Source organism: Ammospiza caudacuta, chromosome 24 (assembly GCF_027887145.1).
Source record: "Ammospiza caudacuta isolate bAmmCau1 chromosome 24, bAmmCau1.pri, whole genome shotgun sequence".
Lineage (NCBI taxonomy): Eukaryota > Metazoa > Chordata > Aves > Passeriformes > Passerellidae > Ammospiza > Ammospiza caudacuta.
Genome location: NC_080616.1, coordinates 5,483,528 through 5,507,976, shown reverse-complemented (window position 1 = coordinate 5,507,976; position 24,449 = coordinate 5,483,528). Strand labels below are relative to the sequence as shown.

Sequence of the window (24,449 nt, the reverse complement as noted above, 5' to 3'; positions counted from 1 at the left end):
CCGAGAGAATTCCTGGGTACCAGCATCAGGGACTCTTCAGACCTAAATGCAGCCCTGTCCCAGCTCCTGCACCCAAACCCAGCCTTGTCCCATCTCCTGCACCCAAACCCAGCCCTGTCCCATCTCCTGCACCCAAACCCAGCCTTGTCCCATCTCCTGCACCCAAACCCAGCCCTGTCCCAGCTCCTGCACCCAAACCCAGCCCTGTCCCAGCTCCTGGACCCAAACCCAGCCCTGTCCCAGCTCCTGCACCCAAACCCAGCCCTGTCCCAGCTCCTGCACCCAAACCCAGCCCTGTCCCATCTCCTGCACCCAAACCCAGCCCTGTCCCAGCTCCTGCACCCAAACCCAGCCCTGTCTCAGCTCCTGCACCCAAACCCAGCCCTGTCCCATCTCCTGCACCCAAACCCAGCCCTGTCCCATCTCCTGCACCCAAACCCAGCCCTGTCCCAGCTCCTGCACCCAAATCCAGCCCTGTCCCATCTCCTGCACCCAAACTCAGCCCTGTCTCAGCTCCTGCACCCAAATCCAGCCCTGTCCCAGCTCCTGGAAGGTGTTTGGGCTCCTCGGGGGTGTCTTTCTACAGGAATAAAATACTGGAGGAGACGCGCAGCATCCAAGTTATTTGTTGGGTCTTGCAGCACCTGAAATGGGATTTTAGAGCTGCCCTGGTCCAGCACCAGCCGGGCAGGGCAACCCGGGACAGCGGGAGGTGCTGCTGCAGCCACAGCTCGGCCCAGGGATGCCATCTGCTGTTCACAGCTCTGGGGAGAGACCTGGGGCTCACCCAGCCCAAACGAAATCATCCCAAACTGCTGAGATCCTCAAGGATGCCATCTGCTGTTCGCAGCTCCGGGAGGAGCCCAAACCAAACCACCCCAAACCCGCTGAAATCCTCAAACTCGCCCTGCAGGCACAGCCAGGAGCGCCCAAATCACCCGAACAGGGCTCAGGGCACATCTCTGGCACCTGGAGTGCCAAAAACAGGGATAGATTCCAATCAGGAGTCAGAGAGGCACAGGGCCCTGTTCCAGGTGGGATCCCCCTCAGGTGGGATCAGATCAGGAGTCAGAGAGGCACAGGGCCCCATTCCAGGTGAGATCCCCACTCAGGTAGATTCCAATCAGAAGTCAGAGAGGCACAGGGACCTGTCCAAGGTGAGATCCCCCCTCAGGTGTGTTCCAATCAGGAGTCAGAGAGGCACAGGGCCCTGTTCCAGGTGTGTTTCTCCTCCAGGTGTGCTCAGATCAGGAGCAGGAGCAGATCAGGACAGGCACAGGGCCCTGTCCAAGGTGAGATCCCCCCTAAGATGTGCTCAGATCAGGAGTCAGACAGGCACAGGGCCCTGTCCAAGGTGAGATCCCCCCTAAGATGTGCTCAGATCAGGAGTCAGACAGGCACAGGGCCCTGTCCAAGGTGAGATCCCCCCTAAGATGTGCTCAGATCAGGAGTCAGACAGGCACAGGGCCTCCACGGCCGTGCTGAGCCCCTGGCTGACGCCCCCCACGGCCAGCAGGCAGTCCCTCAGCACGATGCTGGAGCAGGCGCAGCGCGGGGTGGGCATGGGGGGGAGGCTCTCCCACTTGTTCTTCTCGGGGTGGAAAGCCTCTGCCGACTCCAGCACGCTCGGCTGATTCCCTGGAAGCACAAAAGAAGGCGCTGGATGATCTGGGAAGCGCCGCTGAGCTTCTCTTGGCTGCTCTGACCCCATCCCCTTACGGGGTTTGTTTTCCCTGCTCCCTCCCACCGGCTAGCATTGCGATTTCTCCTTTTTTGGGGGGGGATGACAACAATCCTAACTCTGTTTTAAAGGGTTCCAGGGTCCCAGAGCCTCACCCAGGCCCCCAGCCACCACAACTCTGCCTCGCAGGTAGCCGGCCACGAAATCTGCTCGCCTTTTCTTCAGGTAGCAGGAGCGCTCCATCTTCATCCAGCCACCTGGAAGGACAGGACACGCTGGGCCTGTGGGGTCACCCACTCCTGGGAAGGCACCGACCCCTCTGAGCCCCTGGTTTGTGGAAGGGCAGTTTGGCTGCGTCACCTTGGGGTGATAGAACCCCGTGGGATTGTTGGGTTTGGCCCCTGTTATCCCACTGTTGGATTTCCCATTGCACTCGGTAATCCTGACTGGGAATCATCCTCTAAGCTGAGCTCAAGGCAGCAGCAGATGGGAGCTCTGTGCTCTGCAAAGGTGGCAGAGCCCCAAACCCAGCCCTGTGTGACCCCAAACCCCAAACCCAAGCCCAGCCCTGTATGCCCAAACCCCAAACCCAGCCCTATGTGCCCCAAACCCAGATCTGTGTCCCCAAACCCAGCCCTGTGTGCCCAAACCCCAAACCCAGCCCTATGTGCCCCAAACCCAGATCTGTGTCCCCAAACCCAGCCCTGTGTGCCCAAACCCCAAATCCAGCTCTGTGTGTCCCCACACCCAGATCTGTGTCCCCAAACCTCAAACCCAGATCTGTGACCCCAAACCCAGCCTTATGTGCCCCAAACCCCAAACCCAGCTCTGTGTGACCCCAAACCCCAAAACCAGCCTTGTGTCCCCAAACCCAGCCCTATGTGTCCCCAAAACCAGATCTGTGTCCTCAAACCCCAAACCCAGCCCTAATGTGCCCCAAACCCAGTCCTGTGTGTCACCAAACCCCAAACGCAGTCCTGTGTGTCACCAAACCCAGTCCTGTGTGTCCCCAAACCCAGCCCTATGTGTCCCCAAAACCAGATCTGTGTCCTCAAACCCCAAACCCAGCCCTAATGTGCCCCAAACCCAGCTCTGTATGTCCCCAAACCCAGTCCTGTGTGTCACCAAACCCAGTCCTGTGTGTCCCCAAACCCCAAACCCATCCCTGTAACCCCAAACCCAGCCCTGTGTGTCCCCAAACCCCCAACCCATCCCTGTAACCCCAAACCCAGCCCTGTGTGTCCCCAAACCCATCCCTGTCTGTCCCCAAACCCATCCCTGTGTCCCCAAACCCCCCAGGAAGGTCCATGGCCAGTCCAGCTCCCACCTTGCTCCAGGTCGAAGACGTCCACGGTCCTCATGAACTTGGGCTGGCGGTAGAGCCGGCCCTGGCGCAGCCCCCCGAGGCTGAAGAGCTTCTCCTCGGTGGGCACGAAGCTGGAGAAGGCTCTCTTGGTGGGAATGTTGGGGAACCTGGTCCAGGAGCGCGTGTCTGTGTCAAAAACCTCGAAGGCGTTGACGGCGTACTTGGATTGCCTTCCCCCTGGGGAGGGAGTTGGAGAGGAGGGAATTGGAAAGGAGAGGGAATGGGAATGGAGGGAATTGGAGAGGAGGGAATTGGGAAGAGAGGGAATTGAAATGGAGAGGGAGTTGGAAAAGAGGGAATTGAAGTGGAGAGGGAATTGGAAAGGAGAGGGAGTTGGAATGGAGGGAATTGAAATGGAGGGAATTGAAATGGAGAGGGAATTGGACAGGGAATTGGAAAGGAGGGATTTGGAAAAGAGGGAAATGAAATGGAGAGGGAATTGGAAAAGAGGGAATTGTAAAGGAGGGAGTTGAAATGGAGAGGGAATTGGAAAGGAGAGGGAATGGAAAAGGAGAGGGAATTGGAAAGGAGGGAATTGGAAAGGAGAGGGAGTGGGAGTGGAGGGAATTGGAGAGGAGGGAATTGGGAAGAGAGGGAATTGAAATGGAGAGGGAGTTGGAATGGAGGGAATTGAAATGGAGGGAATTGAAATGGAGAGGGAATTGGACAGGGAATTGGAAAGGAGGGATTTGGAAAAGAGGGAAATGAAATGGAGAGGGAATTGGAAAAGAGGGAATTGTAAAGGAGGGAGTTGAAATGGAGAGGGAATTGGAAAGGAGAGGGAATGGAAAAGGAGAGGGAATTGGAAAGGAGGGAATTGGAAAGGAGAGGGAGTGGGAGTGGAGGGAATTGGAGAGGAGGGAATTGGGAAGAGAGGGAATTGAAATGGAGAGGGAGTTGGAAAAGAGGGAGTTGGAATGGAGAGGGAAGTGGAAAGGAAAGGGAGTTGGAGGAAGAGAAAGGATGCAAAATGAAGCAAAAGAAAAAAGTGAAGGAGAAGGAAGGAGAAGGAAGAAAAAGGAAGGAAAAGTAAGGAAAAGGAAGGAAAAGGAAAGGGAAGGAGAAAGAAGAAAAAAGAAGAGAAAGGAAGGAAAAGGAAGGAGGAGAAAGGAAGGAGAAGGAAGAGAGGAGGAGGCAGGGCTGCTCCTTACCCAGCACGTAGATCTTGGAGCCCCTCAGGATGGACGTGGCCGCGTAGCGGGGGGTGGGCATGGCAGCCAGGGACACCCAGATGTCCTTGAGCACATCATAGTGCTGCAGGAAGTTGTGGGGCCGCAGGTCCGAGCCCATCCCGCCCGCTGCGTACACCCTGTAGTCTGGACGGGGCAAAAAAACCAAAAAAAAAAATCCCATGAAATTATTGGGATAATAAATTATTGTAGGAAAGCACCAGAAATCCATTCCCCCTTCTTCATACACCCTGTAATCTGGGTGGAAAACATTTGCCTTTGGCCACCACCGAGATGCTCAGAACTTTTTAGGTGTCCTGGCACAGAACTTTTTCGGGGTCTCCCCATCAGGAGAAATGTTCCTCAGTATATTATTATTCTATATCAAAACCTGCTTCCACCTCTATTCCACCCTCAGGCTCTCCATTCTGAAACCTTCCTGCCATCTCTGAAACTTCCTTGCCAAATTTTCCCTCTTTCCCAACACTTGCCTTCGGCCGCTACAGAGATGCCCATGGCCGCCTCGCGGAGTGAGCTGCGCTTCAGGGAAACTTTCCACAATCTATTATTCTATATCAAAACCTGCTTCCACCTCTTTTCTGCTCTTAACTTCTACATTCTGAGACCTTCCTGCCATCTGTGAAACTTCCCAAGCTTTCCATGAGCTTTTTAGGCATCTTCCGATCAGGGCGATCCTCGGGGAAGCTTTCCACAATCTGTCATTCTTCTACATCCAAACCTGCTTCCACCTCTATTCCACCCTCAGCTTCTACATTCTGAAACCTTCCTGCCATCTGTGAAACTTCCTTGCCAAACTTCTCATCTTTGGAAAAGATGGAAAACATTTGCCTTTGGCCGCCACCGAGATGCCCATGGCCGCCTCGTGGAGCGAGATGAATTTTGGGGAAACTTTCCATTATCTTATTATTTTTCCATATCAAAACCTGCTTCCACCTCTACTCCACTCTCAAGTTCTACATTCAGAGACCTTCCTGCCAGCTGTGAAACTTCCCAAACTTTCCCTGTTTCCCAACACTTGCCTTTGGCCGCCACCAAGATGCCCATGGCCACCTCATGGAAGAATTCCACGATCCATTTTTCTTCTATATCAAAACCTGCTTCCACCTTTTTTCTGCTCTTAACTTCTACATTCAGAGACCTTCCTTCCACCTGTGAAACTTCCCAAACTTTCCCTGTTTCCCAACACTTGCCTTTGGCCGCCACCAAGATGTCCATGGCCGCCTCGCGGAGCGAGCTGGGCTTTGGGGAATCTTTCCACAATTCAGTCCAGTCTGAATTCATTCTTCTGTATCAAAACCTGCTTCCACCTCTGTTGCACCCTCTGGTTCTACATTCAGAGACCTTCCTGCCATCTGTGAAACCTCCCAAACTTTCCCTGTTTCCCACACTTGCCTTTGGCCGCCACCGGGATGCCCATGGCCACACCGCAGAGTGAGCTGCACTTCAGGGAAGATTTCCACAATCCACTATTCTATATCAAAACATTTTCCCACCTCTATTCCACCGTCAGTTTCTGCATTCAAAGACCTTCCTGCCATCTGTGAAACCTCCCAAACTTTCCATGTTTCCCACACTTGCCTTTGGCCGCCACCGAGATGCCCATGGCCGCCTTGTGGAGCGAGCTGCGCTTCAGGGAAGCTTTCCACAATCTATTATTCTTCTACATCAAAACCTGCTTCCACCTCTTTTCTGCTCTTAACTTCTACAGAGAACTTCCTTCCATCTGTGAAACTTCATTGCCAAACTTTCCCATCTTTCCAACTTCCCCATCTTTCCAACTTCCCCACACTTGCCTTTGGCCGCCACCGAGATGCCCATGGCCGCCTCGCGGAGCGAGCTGCGCTTCCTCCAGCGCCCCTCGTCCGTGTTGTACATCTCCACCACCTTCAGCGGCAGCTGGTTGGCGCCCACGCCGCCGATCACCATGATCCTCTTGCCCAGCACGGTGACGGCCACGCCGGCCCTGGCCGTGGGCATGGCGGGCAGCGCTGCCCACTGGTCGGCCTCGGGCGAGTAGACCTCGAAGGAGTCCACGGCGACGCCGTTGTCGTCGCAGCCGCCCACGGCGAACACCTGCCCGCCCGCCTCCACCAGTGTGGAGTAAACCCTGCGGCTGGGCAGCGGCGCCAGGGACTTCCACTGGAAGTCCTTGGTGCTGGGCAGCTCCATGGTGGGGTTGGTGCTGGAAAAAAAAAGAGAATTCTGGAATTGTTGAGGGTGGAGAAGTTCGCCAGGATCGGCCAAGTTGTGCCACTGAGTGCCACATCCAGGAATTCCTTGGACACCCCCAAACCCCCCTGGGCAGCCCCTTCCAGCCCTTTCCATGAGGAAATTCCTGCTCATGTCCAACCTGAGCCTCCCCAGCCCAGCCTGAGGCCGTTCCCTCTCCTCCTGTCCCTGTTCCCTGGGATAAGATCCCAAATCCCCCCCGGCTGTGCCCTCCTGGCAGGAGTTGTGCAGAGCCAGGAATTCCCCCTGAGCCTCCTTTGCTCCAGGCTGAGCCCCTGCCCAGCTCCCTCAGGACTCTCCAAACCCTTCCCAGCTCCCTCAGGATTCTCCAAACCCTTCCCAGCTCCCTCAGGACTCTCCAAACCCTTCCCAGATCCTTCAGGACTCTCCAAACCCTTCCCCAGCTCCCTCAGGACTCTCCACCTCCTTCCCAGATCCTTCAGGATTCTCCAAACCCTTTCAAGGTTTCTCCAAACCCTTCCCAGCTTCCTCAGGACTCTCCAAATCCATCCCCATCTCCATTCCCTTCCCTGGTCTCACTCCAGCCCCAAAATGTTCCTCCTGAACTGAGGGAAAATCCCAGAGTGCAAACCTCACTTTGCCAGGAGCAGAGCAGGACCAGAGCTGCCCTGCCACTGCCACCTGTCCCCTGTGCCACCCCACCCCTGGAACACCTGTCCCTGTGCCACCTGTCCCCTGTGCCACCCCCAGAGCACCCTGTCAGTCCCATCTGTCCCCTGTGTCACCCCCAGAGCGCCACTGTCGCCTGTCCCCTGTGTCACCGCCACCCCCCCCGAGCAGCACCGCCACCTTTCAGCGCCTCTCCATCAATCCCGCGGCTCCGGAGCCGCCTCAGCAGCTCACGCAGAGACCGAGCCTAAAAATAAAACCAAACAGAAAGAGGTGAGAAAACAAAAAACAAAAAACAAAGAAAAAAAAAAGAAAACCACACAAAAAACGCACACACACAAAAAAGGGAAAAAACAAAACCCAAGCCAGGCGAGAAGGTTGGAGTCGGTTTGTTCTGCTGCTTCCCCATCCCCAGGTGACTCCAAACCAGACTCTGCTCCTTCCATCCCCGGTTTCCTGCCGGCTGGGGAGCCTTTCCTGCTCTCACCCACCGGATTCCTCCTCCTGACCTTCCTCTCATCCCCACCCTGAGGAATGCGAACCCCCGGCTCTGCAATCCCGGGGCAGAGGGCTGGGAACGCGTGGTCTTTGCTCCATCTCCTCTCTCCTTCATTAAGCGCCATGCAGATGAGCTTAATTAGCGAGAGAGGGCGAAGGGAGAGGGACAAGGAAGGAAAATCCTTCCCACCCTTCCCACCCAACCCCGAGCCTCCATAAAATCTGATTAATCTGAGCAGGGCTGTTTGTTTTTATTATTATTTATCATCCCAAATAAATGCTCAGGAGCGCACCAAACATCATTTATTGCACGAGGAATTAATAAATAAACGGAGAAATCTTGCTTAGGCATGAGGAATTAATAAATAAACGGAGAAATCTTGCTTGGGTATGAGGAATTAATAAATAAACGGAGAAATCCTGCTTGGGCATGAGGAATTAATAAATAAACGGAGAAATTTTGCTTGGGCATGAGGAATTAATAAATAAACGGAGAAATTTTGCTTGGGCATGAGGAATTAATAAATAAATGGAGAAATCCTGCTTGGGCATGAGGAATTAATAAATAAACGGAGAAATTTTGCTTGGGCATGAGGAATTAATAAATAAATGGAGAAATCCTGCTTGGGCATGAGGAATTAATAAATAAACGGAGAAATTTTGCTTGGGCATGAGGAATTAATAAATAAACGGAGAAATCCTGCTTGGGCATGAGGAATTAATAAATAAACGGAGAAATTTTGCTTGGGCATGAGGAATTAATAAATAAACGGAGAAATTTTGCTTGGGCATGAGGAATTAATAAATAAATGGAGAAATCCTGCTTGGGCATGAGGAATTAATAAATAAACGGAGAAATCTTGCTTGGGTATGAGGAATTAATAAATAAACGGAGAAATTTTGCTTGGGCATGAGGAATTAATAAATAAATGGAGAAATCCTGCTTGGGCATGAGGAATTAATAAATAAACGGAGAAATTTTGCTTGGGCATGAGGAATTAATAAATAAATGGAGAAATCCTGCTTGGGCATGAGGAATTAATAAATAAACGGAGAAATTTTGCTTGGGCATGAGGAATTAATAAATAAATGGAGAAATCCTGCTTGGGCATGAGGAATTAATAAATAAACGGAGAAATTTTGCTTGGGCATGAGGAATTAATAAATAAATGGAGAAATCCTGCTTGGGCATGAGGAATTAATAAATAAACGGAGAAATCTTGCTTGGGTATGAGGAATTAATAAATAAACTGAGAAATCCGGCTTGGGCTGCCACCCTCCAGCAGCAGGACCTGCCAGGGACCCATCCACAATTTCTGGGCCAATTCCTGGAAATTCCTGGCTCCAGGGGGACAAAGGGACACAAAGCCAGGATAAAAAGCAGCAGCAGCACATCAAACCTCTCAGAATCCGAGGAAAAAGCAGCAAGCATCAGCCCAGGCCACTCTGCCCTCCCTGAACTGCATCCCCGGGATTTATGCCCGAGGGTTCTGCCCCCGTTGGATGATTGATTTCCTTTCCAGGTGAATTTTCATGGATAAATTCACCCTGGGCTGGCTAATTAGCAAAGCAGAGCCAGCTCCTGTTTTCAGGAGCTCGATGGAATTGTGTCCAAGGAATTTCAGCTCCTGTTTCCAGGAGCTCGATGGATTTGCATCCAGGCATTCCTGACCTCTATTCCTTCAAATCCAAACTGCTGAGACACAACCGGCTCCACCCCAGTTCCTGCCAGCAGCAGAACCTGGCTGGGCCAGGCAATTTCTTCATCCAAATTTCTCCATCCCACAAGGAGCTCAGAGGAGCAGGATTTTGGATTCTTTGGAGCCAATTCCCAAAATTTCATTCCCTGCATCCCTCAAGGAGCTCAGAGGAGCAGGATCTTGGATCCTTTGGAGCTGATTCCCAAAATTTCTTTCCCTGCATCCCACAAGGAGCTCACAGGAGTGGGATTTCGGATCCTTTGGAACTGATTCCCAAAATTTCATTCCCTGCATCCCACAAGGAGCTCACAGGAGCAGGATTTCGGATCCTTTGGAGCCAATTTCCCCAATTTTGCTCCCTGCATCCCACAAGGAGCTCAGAGGAGCAGGATTTTGGATCCTTTGGAACTGATTCCCAAAATTTCATTCCCTGCATCCCTCAAGGAGCTCAGAGGAGCAGGATCTTGGATCCTTTGGAGCCAATTCCCAAAATTTTGCTCCCTGCAGCTCTGGGATCAGCTGGGTTCTGGGAATGAAAGGAACAGCCCCCACATTTCTGCTCCTGCATCCTACAAGGAGCTTGGAGGGGCAGAATTTCGGATCCTTTGGAGCTGATTCCCAAAATTTCTTTCCCTGCATCCCACAAGGAGCTCACAGGGAGTGGGATTTCGGATCCTTTGGAGCCAATTCCCCCAATTTTGCTCCCTGCATCCCTCAAGGAGCTCAGAGGAGCAGGATTTTGGATCCTTTGGAGCCAATTCCCAAAATTTCTCTCCCTTCATCCCACAAGGAGCTCACAGGAGCGGAATTTTGGATCCTTTGGAACCAATTCCCAAAATTTCATTCCCTGCATCCCTCAAGGAGCTCACAGGAGTGGGATTTCGGATCCTTTGGAGCCAATTCCCACAATTTTTCTCCCTGCAGCTCAGGGATCAGCCGGGAGCTCTGGTAATGAAAGGAACAGCCCCGGCAGCTGGGAATGAAAGGAACAGGCTCGGAATTATCAGCCGGGGCTTCCTGACCCCCCCTCCCCGCCTCAGCTCCCTCGCCATAGTAACAACCACCCGGAACATCACAACAACAACAACAACAACAACAAAACCTCGCCGCTTCCCCGCCTCTGCCTGGAAAAAAACCGGCGAAAAGAGAGCGAAAATATCGGGATCGGAGGGGGTTTCATGGTGTGGGGCAGAGCAGCGCTCTGAGCTGTGTTGTACCCCCCATCCCGAGCATCCTTTGGGGTGCAGCAGGGGCTGGTTTCACCCCTTCCCCCATCCTCTCCAGGCTCCTCCTGGCAGCTGCGATCTCCTGATGGGAGGGACAAGGGGTGAGGAAGGAAATATTCCTGTCAGGAATCCAATATTTCCTGACACACCGGCGTCAGGGGCGTCACAGCTCCGGGACGGGGGCAAAACCTGCTTTGTCTTTTGAAAGAGCTCAAATCATCCTTTTTTAAATTCTGAGTGGGTGGGGTGAAAAATCAGCAGAGCAAGGTGAGGTTTGCTCATGTCGTAGTTGAGCTCAGGAGTTTGAATTTAATATGAATAATTTAATTCAAATAATTTAATTCAAATAATTTAATTCGAATAATTTAATTCAAATAATTTAATTCAAATAATTTAATTCAAATAATTTGATTTAATTTAATTCAAGAGCAAGGACCCACCTGCAAGGGCAAAGGGTTTTCCCTTCCCCACCCAGCTCCCACCAGGATCCTAAATCCCCTTTCTTGTCCCCAAAATCTCCCTCTGCCCCAGCAGCACAGGGCAAAGACAAAAAGGCTTTTCCAAGCCCTCGCGTTGTGTTTTCAGAGCTCTTTTTTCTCTTTATTTCAGCTGCAGAGGGAACGGGAAGAGCTCGGGCCAGATCACAGCTGGGAGAGGTCACAGCGACCCCATCCCTGCCGGGCCTGGTCTGGGAGAAAGGCTGGAAAAATGGGATTGGGGATGCTGGGAGGAGAAAAGCTGAAAATTTGGGATTTTGAGGAGAAAAAAAGTAGGGGAAAACCAATATTTTTCCACAAAAAAAAAAGTAAGGAAAAAAAAAAATTATCGTTCCCCACCCAATTTTTGGAAGGGAAACACAAACTCCAAGCTTTGTTTGTGGCTGTTCCTGAAAAGCCTGGGAGGACACAGGGTCCCGAAGCATCTCCCTCCCAAACGACCTCCAGGGAGGAATTCCCTCCCCTCCCTCCTTCCTTTCCCCGGGATTTCTCGGGAATACTCACAGCTCATGGCTGGAAATGCTCCGGATTCTCCCAAACCCTCCGAGCATCCCCTTCCTCCCACTCCCCGCCGGGCTGCGAGCGGCGCCGGGAGCAGCCAGGGCTGGAATTTACTGCGTGGGAAGAGAAAAGGGGAGAGAAAAAAAAAAAAATTGAAATAAATCCGCGTAAATCCAGCGGCGCTGCTGTTCCCCCTGTGGAAGATGTAGGACACTGAGGGCGGGGAGGGTTTCCCCAGCTGGGCTCCTCCTCGGGGCTGTGCGTGCGAATTCCCGGCGTTCCCGATCCATCCCTGAGCCTTTTATGGCTCCCCACGCTCGCACAGGATGTTCTGGAACGGCCGCGCTGCCCGCCCTAAAAAGGCACCGCAGGAATTGCCCGGAAATTTTGACAAAAAAAAAAAAAATCGGGAAAGCCGGAGCTGAGAGGAGAAAGAGGTGTCTGGGGAGGGATGGGTGGATCCACGAGGGAAGAGCCCATCCCGTGGATGTCACCCAAAAATGGGGGAAATGGGCGCGGCGAGGGTGGCTTGGGGTGGTAGAACCCCAAAATTCTGCTCCTGCGTCCCACAGGGAGCTCGGAGGAGCGGGATGTTGGAGCCTCTGAAACCAATTCCCAAAATTCTGCTCCCTGTAGCCCATAAGCTTGGAGAAACAGGATGTTGGAGCTTCTGGAGCTGATTCCCAAAATTCTGCTTCCCATATCCCACAAACTCAGAGGAGCGGGATATTGGAGCCCATGGAGCAGATTCCCAAAATTCTGCTCCTGCATCCCACAGGGAGCTCGGAGGAGCGGGATGTTGGAGCCTCTGAAACCAATTCCCAAAATTCTGCTCCAGCATCCCACAGGGAGCTCGGAGGAGCGGGATGTTGGAGCCTCTGAAACCAATTCCCAAAATTCTGCTCCCTGTAGCCCATAAGCTTGGAGGAACAGGATGTTGGAGCCTCTGGAGCTGATTCCCAAAATTCTGCTTCCCATATCCCACAAACTCAGAGGAGCGGGATATTGGAGCCCTTGGAGTAGATTCCCAAAATTCTGCTCCTGCATCCCACAAGGAGCTCACAGGAGTGAGATTTTGGACCCTTTGGAGCTGATTCCCAAAGGAGCTTGGAGGAATGGGATATTGGAGCCTTTGGGGCCAATTCCCAAAATTCTGCTCCCTGTATCCCATAAGATTGGAGGAACAGGATGTTGGAGCCCTTGGAGCCAATTCCCAAAATTCTTCTCCCACAAGGAGCTCACAGGAGCAGGATATTGGAGCCTTTGGAGCTGATTTCCAAATTTCTGCTCCTTCATCCCACAAGAAGCTCACAGGAGTGGGATTTTGGACCCTTTGGAGCTGATTCCCAAAGGAGCTCAGAGGAAAGGGATGTGGGAGCCTTTGGGGCCAATTCCCCAAATTTTCCTCCTACATCCCACAAGGAACTCGGAGGAGCAGGATGTTGGAGCCTCTGGAGCTGATTCCCAAAATTTCTTTCCTTGTATCCCACAAGGAGCTTGGAGGATTGGGATATGGGAGCCTGTGGATTCCCAAAATTCTGCTCCCCACATCCCATAAGCTCGGAAGAGCGGGATTTTGGAGCCCCTGGAGCAGATTCCCAAAATTCTGCTCCTGCATCCCAAAAGAAGCTAACAGGAGTGGGATTTTGGACCCTTTGGAGTTGATTCCCAAAATATCTTTCCCTGAATCCTACAAGGAGCTCCGAGGAAAAGGATGCGGGAGTCTTTGGGATCAATTCCCAAAATTTTCCTCCCACATCCCCCAAGGAACTTGGAGGAGCAGGATACTGGAACCTGTGGAGCCAATTCCCAAAATTCTGCTCCTGCATCCCACAAACTCACAGGAGTGGGATTTTGGACCCTTTGGAGACAATTCCCAAAATTCTGCTCCCCACATCCCACAAACTCAGAGGAGCGGGATATTGGAGCCCTTGGAGCAGATTCCCAAAATTCTGCTCCTGCATCCCACAAGGAGCTCACAGGAGTGGGATTTTGGACCCTTTGGAGACAATTCCCAAAATTTCTTTCCCTGTATCCCACAAGGGAGCTCAGAGCAGGGAATGCTGGACCCTTTGCAGATGATTCCCAAAATTCCTCTCCTTCATCCCACAAGGAGCTCAGAGGAGCAGGATGTTGGAGCCCTTGGAGCCCACTCCCAAAATTTCTTTCCTTGAATCCTACAAGGAGCTCCGAGGAAAAGGATGCGGGAGTCTTTGGGGCCAATTCCCAAAATTTTCCTCCCACATCCCCCAAGGAACTTGGAGGAGCAGGATACTGGAACCTGTGGAGCCGATTCCCAAAATTCTGCTCCTGCATCCCACAAACTCAGACTGAGATGTTGGAGCCTGTGGATTCCTAAAATTCTGCTCCTTCATCCCAAAAGGAGCTCAGAGGAGCAAGATTTAGGATCCCTTGGAGCTGATCCCCAAAATTCTGCTCCCAAATCCCACAAGGAGCTCACAGGAGCAGAATTTTGGAGCTTTTGGAGCCCATTCCCATCCTGCCACCCATCCCAGGATTTTTCTTCCCTGACCTGCTTCTATCCAAAGCTGTTAAAATCATCTTTTTCTCCTCAAAGTGCTGCGGAATAACTTTGTGGAAAAATCCTTCAAGGATTTTTTTTTTATTTTTCGGTGGTGCCTCAAAAAAGCAGATTTTTTGTTTACCTCACCCCGCTTGGGAATGATAAAGGAAGTGCTGATGTTAAAGTGAAAAATAAATGATTAACAGTCCTGAAAATCGATAAAATCCCTGCAATTCCACATCTGTTTCCATGGGAACAGCAGGAGAGGTGCAGGAATTCCTGCAGATGACACCAGGGAGGTTTTAATTCCCGAATTTAATTCCCTTTTCCTCACCTGTGGCACCTCAGGCTGAGCCAATTCCTTCCCAAAATCATTCCTGGGATGGGAAATGGGGAAAGAGCTGAAGGAGGATGAAAAATGGGCAGAAAATGGGAAAAATCAGCTGTGGAAATGGAGAAAAAAGGCGTTTGGGTTGTTTTTTTTAATTGAAGAAATAATAGTAATAATAGTAATGATAGTAATAGTAGTAGCAATAATAATAACAACAACAACAATAATAACAACAACAATAATAATCATTATGATTATTGAAACAATAATAACATTTCAAGTAATAAATTAATTAATTTAATAACAATAGTTTTAATACCAATCTAAAATAATATATTATATATAATTTTAATAATAGTTTTTAAAAAATGTTGTGGGTAAAGAGGGAAAATGTGGGTTTTTTGGTAGATAAAAAAGGAAAACAGGGATTTTCAAAAACAGGGATTTTCAGGGAAAACAGAGAAATGCAGGGGGTGGGAGATCCCTAATTTTTCCCAGAGATTTTTCAAGCTGACAGTTAATTAAGGAGTTAATTAAGGAATTTTTCAGTGCAGGGAGTGCCTTAATCAGTGCAGACAGGAGCCCAGGACTCTGGGATTTCTCCATCAGATTTTCACCCGTGGGGAGAAATCCACCAGCTGTGCCTGCCCGAGTGACAAATGCGGGGAGACAGTGCTCCAGGCAGGCAGGAACTGGGAAAATATAGGGAAAAAAGAGATAAAACACCCAAAAAAACATTCAAAAACCATCACCAAAACCACCCCAAAAGCATCTCAAAACTATCCCATAAAGCACCCCAAAATCATGCCAAAAACTATCCCAAAAACCACCCCAAAATCATGCCAAAACTCATCCCAAAAACCACCCCAAAACTCATCCAAAACCATCCTAAAACCCTCCAAAACCATCCCAAACACCATCCCAAATCCACCCCAAAAACATCCCCAAAACCATCCCAAAACCATAGCAAAAATAATCCCAAAACCACCGCAAAATCCACCTCAAAACCATCCCAAAACCACCCCAAAACCCCTCCCCAAAACTCATCCAAAATCACCCCAAAACTCATCCAAAACCACTGCAAAGCCACCCCAAAAACCACCCCAAAAACCACCCCAAACACCACACAAAAACCACCCCAAAACCATCCCAAAAACCATCCCAAAACCATCTCAAAACCCATCCCCAAACACCACACAAAAAACACCCCAAAACCATCCCAAAAACGACCCCAAAACCCATCCCCAAAACTCATCCAAAACCGCTGCAAAACCATCCCAAAAACCCATCCCAAAACCATCCCAAAAACCACCCCAAACACCACACAAAAACCACCCCAAAACCATCTCAAAACCCATCCCCAAAACTCATCCAAAACCACTGCAAAACCATCCCAAAAACCATCCCAAAACCATCCCGAACACCACACAAAAACCACCCCAAAACCATCCCAAAAACCATCCCAAAACCATCTCAAAACCCACCCCAAAACTCATCCAAAACTACTGCAAAACCATCCCAAAAACCACCCCAAAAACCATCCCAAAAACCACCCCAAACACCACACAAAAACCATCCCAAAACCATCGCAAAAATAATCCCAAAACCACCCCAAAATCCACCTCAAAACCATCCCAAAACCATCTCAAAACCCACCCCAAAACTCATCCAAAACCACTGCAAAACCATCCCAAAACCCATCCCAAAACCATCCCAAAAACCACCCCAAACACCACACAAAAACCACCCCAAAACCATCCCAAAACCATCCCAAAACCCATCCCCAAAACTCATGCAAAACCACTGCAAAACCACCCCAAAACCCATCCCAAAACCATCCCAAAAACCACCCCAAACACCACACAAAAACCACCCCAAAACCATCGCAAAAATAATCCCAAAACCATCGCAAAAATAATCCCAAAACCACCCCAAAATCCACCTCAAAACCATCCCAAAACCACCCCAAAACCATCCCAAAAACCACCCCAAAACCATCCCAAAAACCACCCCAAAAACATCCCCAAAACCACCCCAAACACCACACAAAAACCACCCCAAAACGATCCCAAAAACCATCCCAAAACCATCCCAAAAACCACCCCAAACACCACACAAAAACCACCCCAAAACCATCTCAAAACCCATCCCCAAAACTCATCCAAAACCACTGCAAAACCATCCCAAAAACCATCCCAAAACCATCCCGAACACCACACAAAAACCACCCCAAAACGATCCCAAAAACCATCCCAAAACCATCCCAAAAACCACCCCAAAAACATCCCCAAAACCACCCCAAACACCACACAAAAACCACCCCAAAACCATCCCAAAAACCATCCCAAAACCATCTCAAAACCCACCCCAAAACTCATCCAAAACCACCCCAAACACCACCCCATAAACGACCTCAAAACCATCCCAAACCCCATCCCAAAAACTATCCTGAAACCACCTCAAAACCATCCCAAAAGCCATCCCAAACCATCCTAAAACCCTCCCCAAACCATCCCAAACCATCCTAAAAGCCTCCCAAAACCATCCCAAACACCATCCCAAAACCATCCCAAACCCCGTCCCTAAAACCACCCCAAACACCACCAGATCTCTTTCACCCGTCTCTATTAAAGCTTAGAAAATCCCATAAAATCTGATTTTTACATTGATTTTCCCCCCAGCTGCTCCTGGCCCTGATCTCCACCCGGGCCATCAATTATTAACCCTGAGGAGCAAAGTCCCTCTGCCCTCTCCTTTGGCGCATTCCCAAACAAACTCCGGGATAAATCCAGGGGATTTTCTGCCCCACTCTGGGATTTATGGCCAGGGATGCAAAGAATGGTCCCAAAAAATGAAATGAAATGAAATTAATTAAATTTTATTGATAAATAAATTAATATTTCATTAATTATTAATTAATTAATAAATATTTATTAATTGCTGCCCAATCAATTAAATTTAAATTCCAATATTGAATGGAAATGGATATATAAAAATAGATAGAAATGTTTTTAATTTTTATAAAATATATATTAATTATATATTATTATTATTATTATGTAGAAACTATTTATTTATTTGGCTATGTTATAATTATGTTATATTGTATTATATTATGTTATATTGTAATACATTATATTATAACATATTATATTGTAATGTAAATATGTTATAATATAACATATAACATATAACATATAATATATAGTATATTATATATTATATATAGTATATTATATATTATATATTATATATTATATAATATATACCATATAACATATACCATATTACATATTATATATTACATAATTATATTACATTATTATATTATATTATATTATATTATATTATATTATATTATATTATATTATATTATATTTTTATAATATTTCTTCCCACGCTGCCCTTCTTCAGGAGGGCAAAAATGAAATGCAAGGAGATCCCACAGAAGCCGCGGCGCTACGTTCACCCCCAAATCTGTAGGATCGCACCCCGAACCCCCCAAACCCTTGAATCAAAGCCTGAAAATTCCCTTTAATCACAAATTTTTTATTTTTTAAGTTTTTTCTTTCCCCGCGGTGAAAAAGGAAGCCCCAAGCGGGGCCCTGACCCCGACGTGATTCGAACACGCAGCCTTCTGATCTGGAGTCAGACGCGCTACCGTTGCGCCACGAGGTCCCGGCAGCGCCACCGCCGCCGGTGCTGTTAAACCCTCAGCGCCACCCCCGCGCCGCCTCCCACTGCACATCGGCAATTCTCCGTGCACAGGGAATTCTCCGTGCCCCGGGAATCTCCCCTACACCGGGAATTCTCCGCGCTCCGGACGTTCCGGATTCCCCGGGACACTCCCGAGGCGGCCGCCATGAGGGCTCCGGTCCCGCCCTCCGCGCTGGCCCCGCCCCCTGCCCGCAGCCGCACGTGTGGGCTGTACCACCCGCAGAGGGGCGGAGGGGTGGCGCGGCCGCAGCAACTGCGCGCTGCAGCGGCGTGGAGGAGAAATCCCCCCTGTGGCCCGCGGTGGGCTGGGCGGGTTTAAAGGGGCCGCGCACGGAGAGGGGCCCGGGACAGGCGGAGAGCTGGGGGCGTTCTCAGGCTGCTGGAACCCAGGGCTTTGTTTATTATTCATATAATATTTTTATATAATGTTGTATAAATTTTTATATTTATATAAATATTAAAATATATTACGTATATAAATATAATATATAAATATTATTTATTTATATTTTGTATTTATAAATCCACATTATTTATTTCTTATAGCATAAATAATAATTTAAATATTAATAAAATAATTATTATCATAATATAGAATATATAATAATATACACTATATTGTATATAATATACATAATATCTAAAAATATACAATGTATATATTATATATTATATTTATAATAACATACATATTATATATATAATTCAATATAATTCTATAGAATGATTTATCAGATATCATTATATGTATTATATATTGTATATAATAATTATATCATATGTATGGATAATTACATTATATATAATATATAATATATATTATATAATATATAATATATAATATATAATATATAATATATAATATATAATATATAATATATAATATATAATATATAATATATAATATATAATATATAATATATAATATATAATATATAAAAATAATTATCTATTAAATAAATAAATTAATTATGTATTTATAAAATAAACATTTCTCTGCCTGTCCTGAGAAGTTCTGACCCCCAGGGGAACTCTGCTTTTAACCTTTGTCCATGGAGAAAGCTTCCAAGACTTTGGAATGAACTGGAATCTGAGTGTGTCAAATGGAGAGTGGTGGATCCTTTCCTGATTCTCCTGGATCCCTCCTTGATATCCCTGCATCCCTCCCTGGTGCTCCTGGATCTCTCCCTTCTATTCCTGGATCCCTCTCCATTCTCCTGGATCCCTCTCTGATGTTCCTGGATCCTTTCCTGATATTCCTTGATCCCTCCCTGGATCCTTTCTTCATGTCCCTGGATCCCTCTCTATTCTCCTGGATCCCTTTCCAATTTTCCTGGATCCCTCCCCAGTGCTCCTGGGTCCCTCTCTGATGTTCCTGGATCTCTCCCTGCTATTCCTGGATCCCTCTCTGTTTTCCTGGATCCATCCCCAATGTTCCTGGATCCCTCCCTGATGTCCCTGGATCCCTCTCTATTCTCCTGGATCCCTTTCCAATTTTCCTGGATCCATCCCCAATGTTCCTGGATCCCTCTCTGATGTTCCTGGATCTCTTCTTTCTGTTCCTGGATCCCTCTCCATTCTCCTGGATCCCTCCTTGATGTTCCTGGATCCTTTCCTGATATTCCTGGATCCCTCCCTGGATCCTTTCTTGATGTCCCTGGATCCCTTCCCAATGCTCCTGGATCCCTCTCTGATGTTCCTGGATCTCTCCCTGCTATTCCTGGATCCCTCTCTGTTTTCCTGGATCCATCCCCAATGTTCCTGGATCCCTCCTTGGTTCTCCTGGATCCTTTCCTGATATCCCTGGATCTCTCCTTGATGTCCCTGGATCCCTCCCTGATGCCCCTGGATCCTTTCTTGGTGTCCCTGGGTCCCTCCCCAATGCTCCTGGATCCCTCTCTGATGTTCCTGGATCTCTCCCTACTATTCCTGGATCCCTCTCTGTTTTCCTGGATCCATCCCCAATGTTCCTGGGTCCCTCCCTGATGCCCCTGGATCCTTTCTTGATGTCCCTGGATCCCTTCCCAATGCTCCTGGATCCCTCTCTGATGTCCCTGGATCTCTCCCTGCTATTCCTGGATCCCTCCCCAATGTTCCTGGATCCCTCCTTGGTTCTCCTGGATCCTTTCCTGATATCCCTGGATCTCTCCTTGATGTCCCTGGATCACTCCCTGATGTCCCTGGGTCCCTCTCTATTCTCCTGGATCCCTCCCTGATGTTCCTGGATCTCTCCCTGCTATTCCTGGATCCCTCTCTGTTTTCCTGGATCCCTCTCTGATGTTCCTGGATCCCTCCCCATTCTCCTGGATCCCTCTCTGATGTTCCTGGATCCCTCTCTGATGTTCCTGGATCCCTCTCTGATGTCCCTGGGTCCCTCCCCAATGTTCCTGGGTCCCTCTCTGATGTTCCTGGATCTCTCCCTGGTGTCCTTGGATCCCTTCCTGGATCCTTTCCCAGATCCTTCCCTGATTCTCCTGGATCCCTCCCCCAAGGAAAACAGGAACATTCCCCAAATCCTCCTGGATTTGGAGGATTTGGGGAATGGATCACGGCAGAAAATCCTCCAGGAAAATGAAAAATCCCAGCCAGCGATGCGCATTAGGATGGAGCCCAATAATTAATTATTCAAATGAACCTGTTGGGATTTTTCCCGATTGCCAAAGCCTTTTTGGCAGGGAGCTTTCCTGACATCCCAGGAATTGTTGTGGGTTTAGTTTCTGCTCTAGCAACCCCTGTGCCCTTCCCCACATCCATCCCACCACCAAACATCCGGAATTTTCCATTCAGGCCTTTTTTAAATGTGAATTTTGGTGTTGGTTTTGAAGGACCAGCCAAGAAAAAAGAGGGAGCAAAACCCCTCAGCTCCAAATAACAATAAAACCCACACTCCAAAAATTACCATAAATATTTTATTTTTAAAATTATTTTTTTACGTATTAATTTATTAATTTATTTATTCTTGTAGCATAGGAATTCCTATAGGAAGCGCTCTGCTCTGTGCGTGGAAGAGACTGTGCTTATTTACAAATGCCACATTTATTTTTCCCCCATAAATAAAATTTAAAATAATATAATAATAAAATAATAAAAATAAATACCCCAAAAAATAAATGTACAGTACAGATTTTATGGCTCCTGGGCTGGGAGACTCCTCAGGAACATCCTGGGAGTCCTTTCCCAAAGAAATCCGGGCAGCAGGGATTTAAAAATGACAATAAAAAGAGAATTAATGCTTTGATCCAGGTCAGGAAAGGCTTCAAGGAGGGTTCTGAGCCTTTCCCTCCTTGCCAGGGATCGATCCAGGCTGGAATCCGGAAAATCGATGGGGTGGAGCAAAACCCCGAGGCAAAGCCTGAGGTTTAAGCTGGGCTTTGTTGAGTCAGGACCTGCTGCTGAGCTGCCTTTGTTCTTGCTGGTTTTTTGTGTGTTTTTTGCATAGGAAAAACCTGGAGAAACAGGAGAAATCTGAGGGATGGGCGTCAGTCCAAGCTGGTTTCTCTATAATTCCTATTTTCCTTCATATCTGTGTCCCTGTGGATTTATCATGGAATAAAACAAAGCTGGAATTCCACCTTTATCTTTACACTCCATATCAATTCCAGAGCGGGGATTAATCCCAACTTGTCAAAATCCTTAAACACATCCCTTTGTGGCCACCACAAATCCTTGTGCATAAAAACAAAGTTACGTTCAGGAAATGCCCTTGGAGTTCCACCAACTTCCTTGGATTTTGGGGTTTTTTTGGCCCAAACGTCGTCCCCAAGGGCAGCGCTCGGGGATGAAAGGTGGAACGGGCTCTGCTGATGTGCAAAAATAGGAACAGGACAAAATCAGCATTTCCCAGAGCAACTGGAGATGTCCTGGGCACACCTGGAGCTTTGTCCTTGGCAGAACATTCGGAAAAACACCAAATTTTTGGGGCAGCCACCGATTATTTTGGCCTATAGGAAGACTGGGAATAGCTGGAAGAAAATCCTCCCTGTGGAAGGGAGAGCTTTGACCAGGAGAGAAAAACATTTAAAAAGGGGGATTTTGGTTCGGGGTTTTTTTGGGTTTTTGGTGTTTTTTTTTTTTTTTATCTCTTGGCTGCCATCAGGATGCAGGAATTCCCCAAATTCCAAATTCCCAATGGGAACATGAGGAGGGCAGCTCTGAGGAAAGCTGGATCCTTTCATTGCTGTGTTGGGGTTAAAAAAGGATTATTGCTGCTGGGAAAAAATTCATTTTTCTGCCTTCCTGAGAAGCTGGAGGCTCCTTCCATGAACACCAGGAATCCGTGGCACTGGGATTTGTAGGAATTTGTGGTCCTGGCAGGGTGGCGGTGGCACCTCGGTGACATCTTGGTGACATCCCTGGCGAGGACAGGGTGGGATCTGGCTTTGCCCCTTTAGAGCCTGGGGAGAGGAAATAGAGAGAGAAACTGGGGGGTAAATGGGAAATCTGGAGGATAAATGAGAGAATCTGGGGGATAAATGGAGAATATATGGGATAAATGGGAGAATATGGGGGATAAATGGAGAATATATGGGATAAATGGGAAATCTGGGGGATAAATGGGGAATCTGGGGGATAAATGGGGAATCTGGGGGATAAATGAGAGAATCTGGGGGATAAATGAGGGAATCTGGGGGATAAATGGGGAATCTGGGGGGTAAATGGGAGAATCTGTGGGATAAATGGGAAATCTGGGGGATAAATGAGAGAATCTGGGGGATAAATGGGGAATCTGGGAGATAAATGAGAGAATCCAAGGGATAAATGGGGAATCTGGGGCGTAAATGGGAAATCTGGGGGATAAATGGGAGAATCTGGGGGATAAATGGGAAATCTGGGGGATAAATGGGGAATCTGGGGTGTAAATGGGAGAATATGGGGGATAAATGAGAGAATCTGGGGGATAAATGGGGAATCTGGGAGATAAATGGGAAATCTGGGGGTTAAATGGGAGAATCTGGGGGATAAATGGGGAATCTGGGGGATAAATGAGAGAAACTGGGGGATAAATGGGAAATCTGGGGGGTAAATGAGAGAATCTGGGGGATAAATGGAGAATATGGGGGATAAATGGAGAATATATGGGATAAATGGGGAATCTGGGGGATAAATGGGGAATCTGGGGGATAAATGGGGAATCTGGGGGGTAAATGGGAGAATCTGTGGGATAAATGGGAAATCTGGGGGATAAATGAGAGAATCTGGGGGATAAATGGGAAATCTGGGAGATAAATGGGAAATCCGGGGGATAAATGGGGAATCTGGGGGATAAACAGGAGAAACTGGGGGATAAATGGGGAATCTGGGGGGTAAATGGGAGAAGCTGGGGATAAATGGGAAATCTGCTCCCCCAGCCCCTGATCACCGAGCTCCCTTCCCCTGCCACCACCACCCCGCACCCTTTATTTCAGCCCCTGAACCCCCCAAAACCCCACAGACAGGGCAGGCAGAGCTGACCCCACGGGGAGCTGCTCCTCACTGGGGTGACAAGGAGACACCCGATGTCCCCCGGTGGTCCCGCCCCTCACACGGCCGTCTCCTGCCCCCCACCAGCCTCCTCCTTCTTCCTCTTCATCTTGCAGAAGCCGTGCAGGCCGCAGAAACAGGCGAAGGTGAACTGGGGCATCACCGGGAGCTGGAGAATCCAGAGACCTGGAGGGGACAGGGAGAGGAGGGAGGGCAGCAACTGGGGGTGCACAGCCCCAAAATCCCAAACTGGGGCATCACCTTGGGCTGGGACACATCCCATCCCATCCCTTTCCTTTCCTTTCCTTTCCTTTCCTTTCCTTTCCTTTCCTTTCCTTTCCTTTCCTTTCCTTTCCTTTCCTTTCCTTTCCTTTCCTTTCCTTTCCTTTCCTTTCCTTTCCTTTCCTTTCCTTTCCTTTCCTTTCCTTTCCTTTCCTTTCCTTCCCTTCCCTTCCCTTCCCTTCCCTTCCCTTCCCTTCCCTTCCCTTCCCTTCCCTTCCCTTCCCTTCCCTTCCCTTCCCTTCCCTTCCCTTCCCTTCCCTTCCCTTCCCTTCCCTTCCCTTCCCTTCCCTTCCCTTCCCTTCCCTTCCCTTCCCTTCCCTTCCCTTCCCTTCCCTTCCCTTCCCTTCCCTTCCCTTCCCTTCCCTTCCCTTCCCTTCCCTTCCTCCCTCCCTCCCTTCTATATATATATATATATATATATATAATGAAGAAGAAAATTATTTTCTCAGATAAATTTATATATAAAAATATATATTTTTTATAAAAATACAAGTATACATAAATATATGTATGTACAAACATAAGTATATATATAATATATAAATATAAGTATATATTTTTATCTATAAAATATATACTTATATATTCTATATATTTTATTTATATGTAATACCTTT

At 48.4% G+C, this 24,449-nt stretch overlaps 2 protein-coding genes and 1 non-coding gene across 3 annotated transcripts; all 3 read right to left on the bottom strand.

Annotated features, from left to right (window-relative positions):
• Positions 1–577: 577 nt before the first annotated feature.
• On the bottom strand, positions 578–11,653 carry KLHDC8A (kelch domain containing 8A). Its single transcript, XM_058819509.1, has 7 exons — positions 11,522–11,653; positions 7,277–7,343; positions 6,031–6,419; positions 4,199–4,363; positions 3,009–3,224; positions 1,837–1,938; positions 578–1,638 (listed from the first exon to the last, which is right to left on the bottom strand). The coding sequence occupies exons 3-7, from the start codon at positions 6,404–6,406 to the stop codon at positions 1,445–1,447; spliced, it is 1,053 nt and encodes a 350-aa protein (XP_058675492.1). The 5' UTR covers positions 6,407–6,419; positions 7,277–7,343; positions 11,522–11,653; the 3' UTR covers positions 578–1,444.
• Positions 11,654–17,979: 6,326 nt separating this feature from the next.
• On the bottom strand, positions 17,980–18,051 carry TRNAW-CCA (transfer RNA tryptophan (anticodon CCA)). The gene has a single exon. It is a non-coding gene; the product is annotated as a tRNA-Trp (tRNA).
• Positions 18,052–23,608: 5,557 nt separating this feature from the next.
• BLACAT1 (BLACAT1 overlapping LEMD1 locus) lies at positions 23,609–23,710 on the bottom strand. The gene has a single exon (XM_058819600.1). The coding sequence runs from the start codon at positions 23,708–23,710 to the stop codon at positions 23,609–23,611; it is 102 nt and encodes a 33-aa protein (XP_058675583.1).
• Positions 23,711–24,449: the final 739 nt, after the last annotated feature.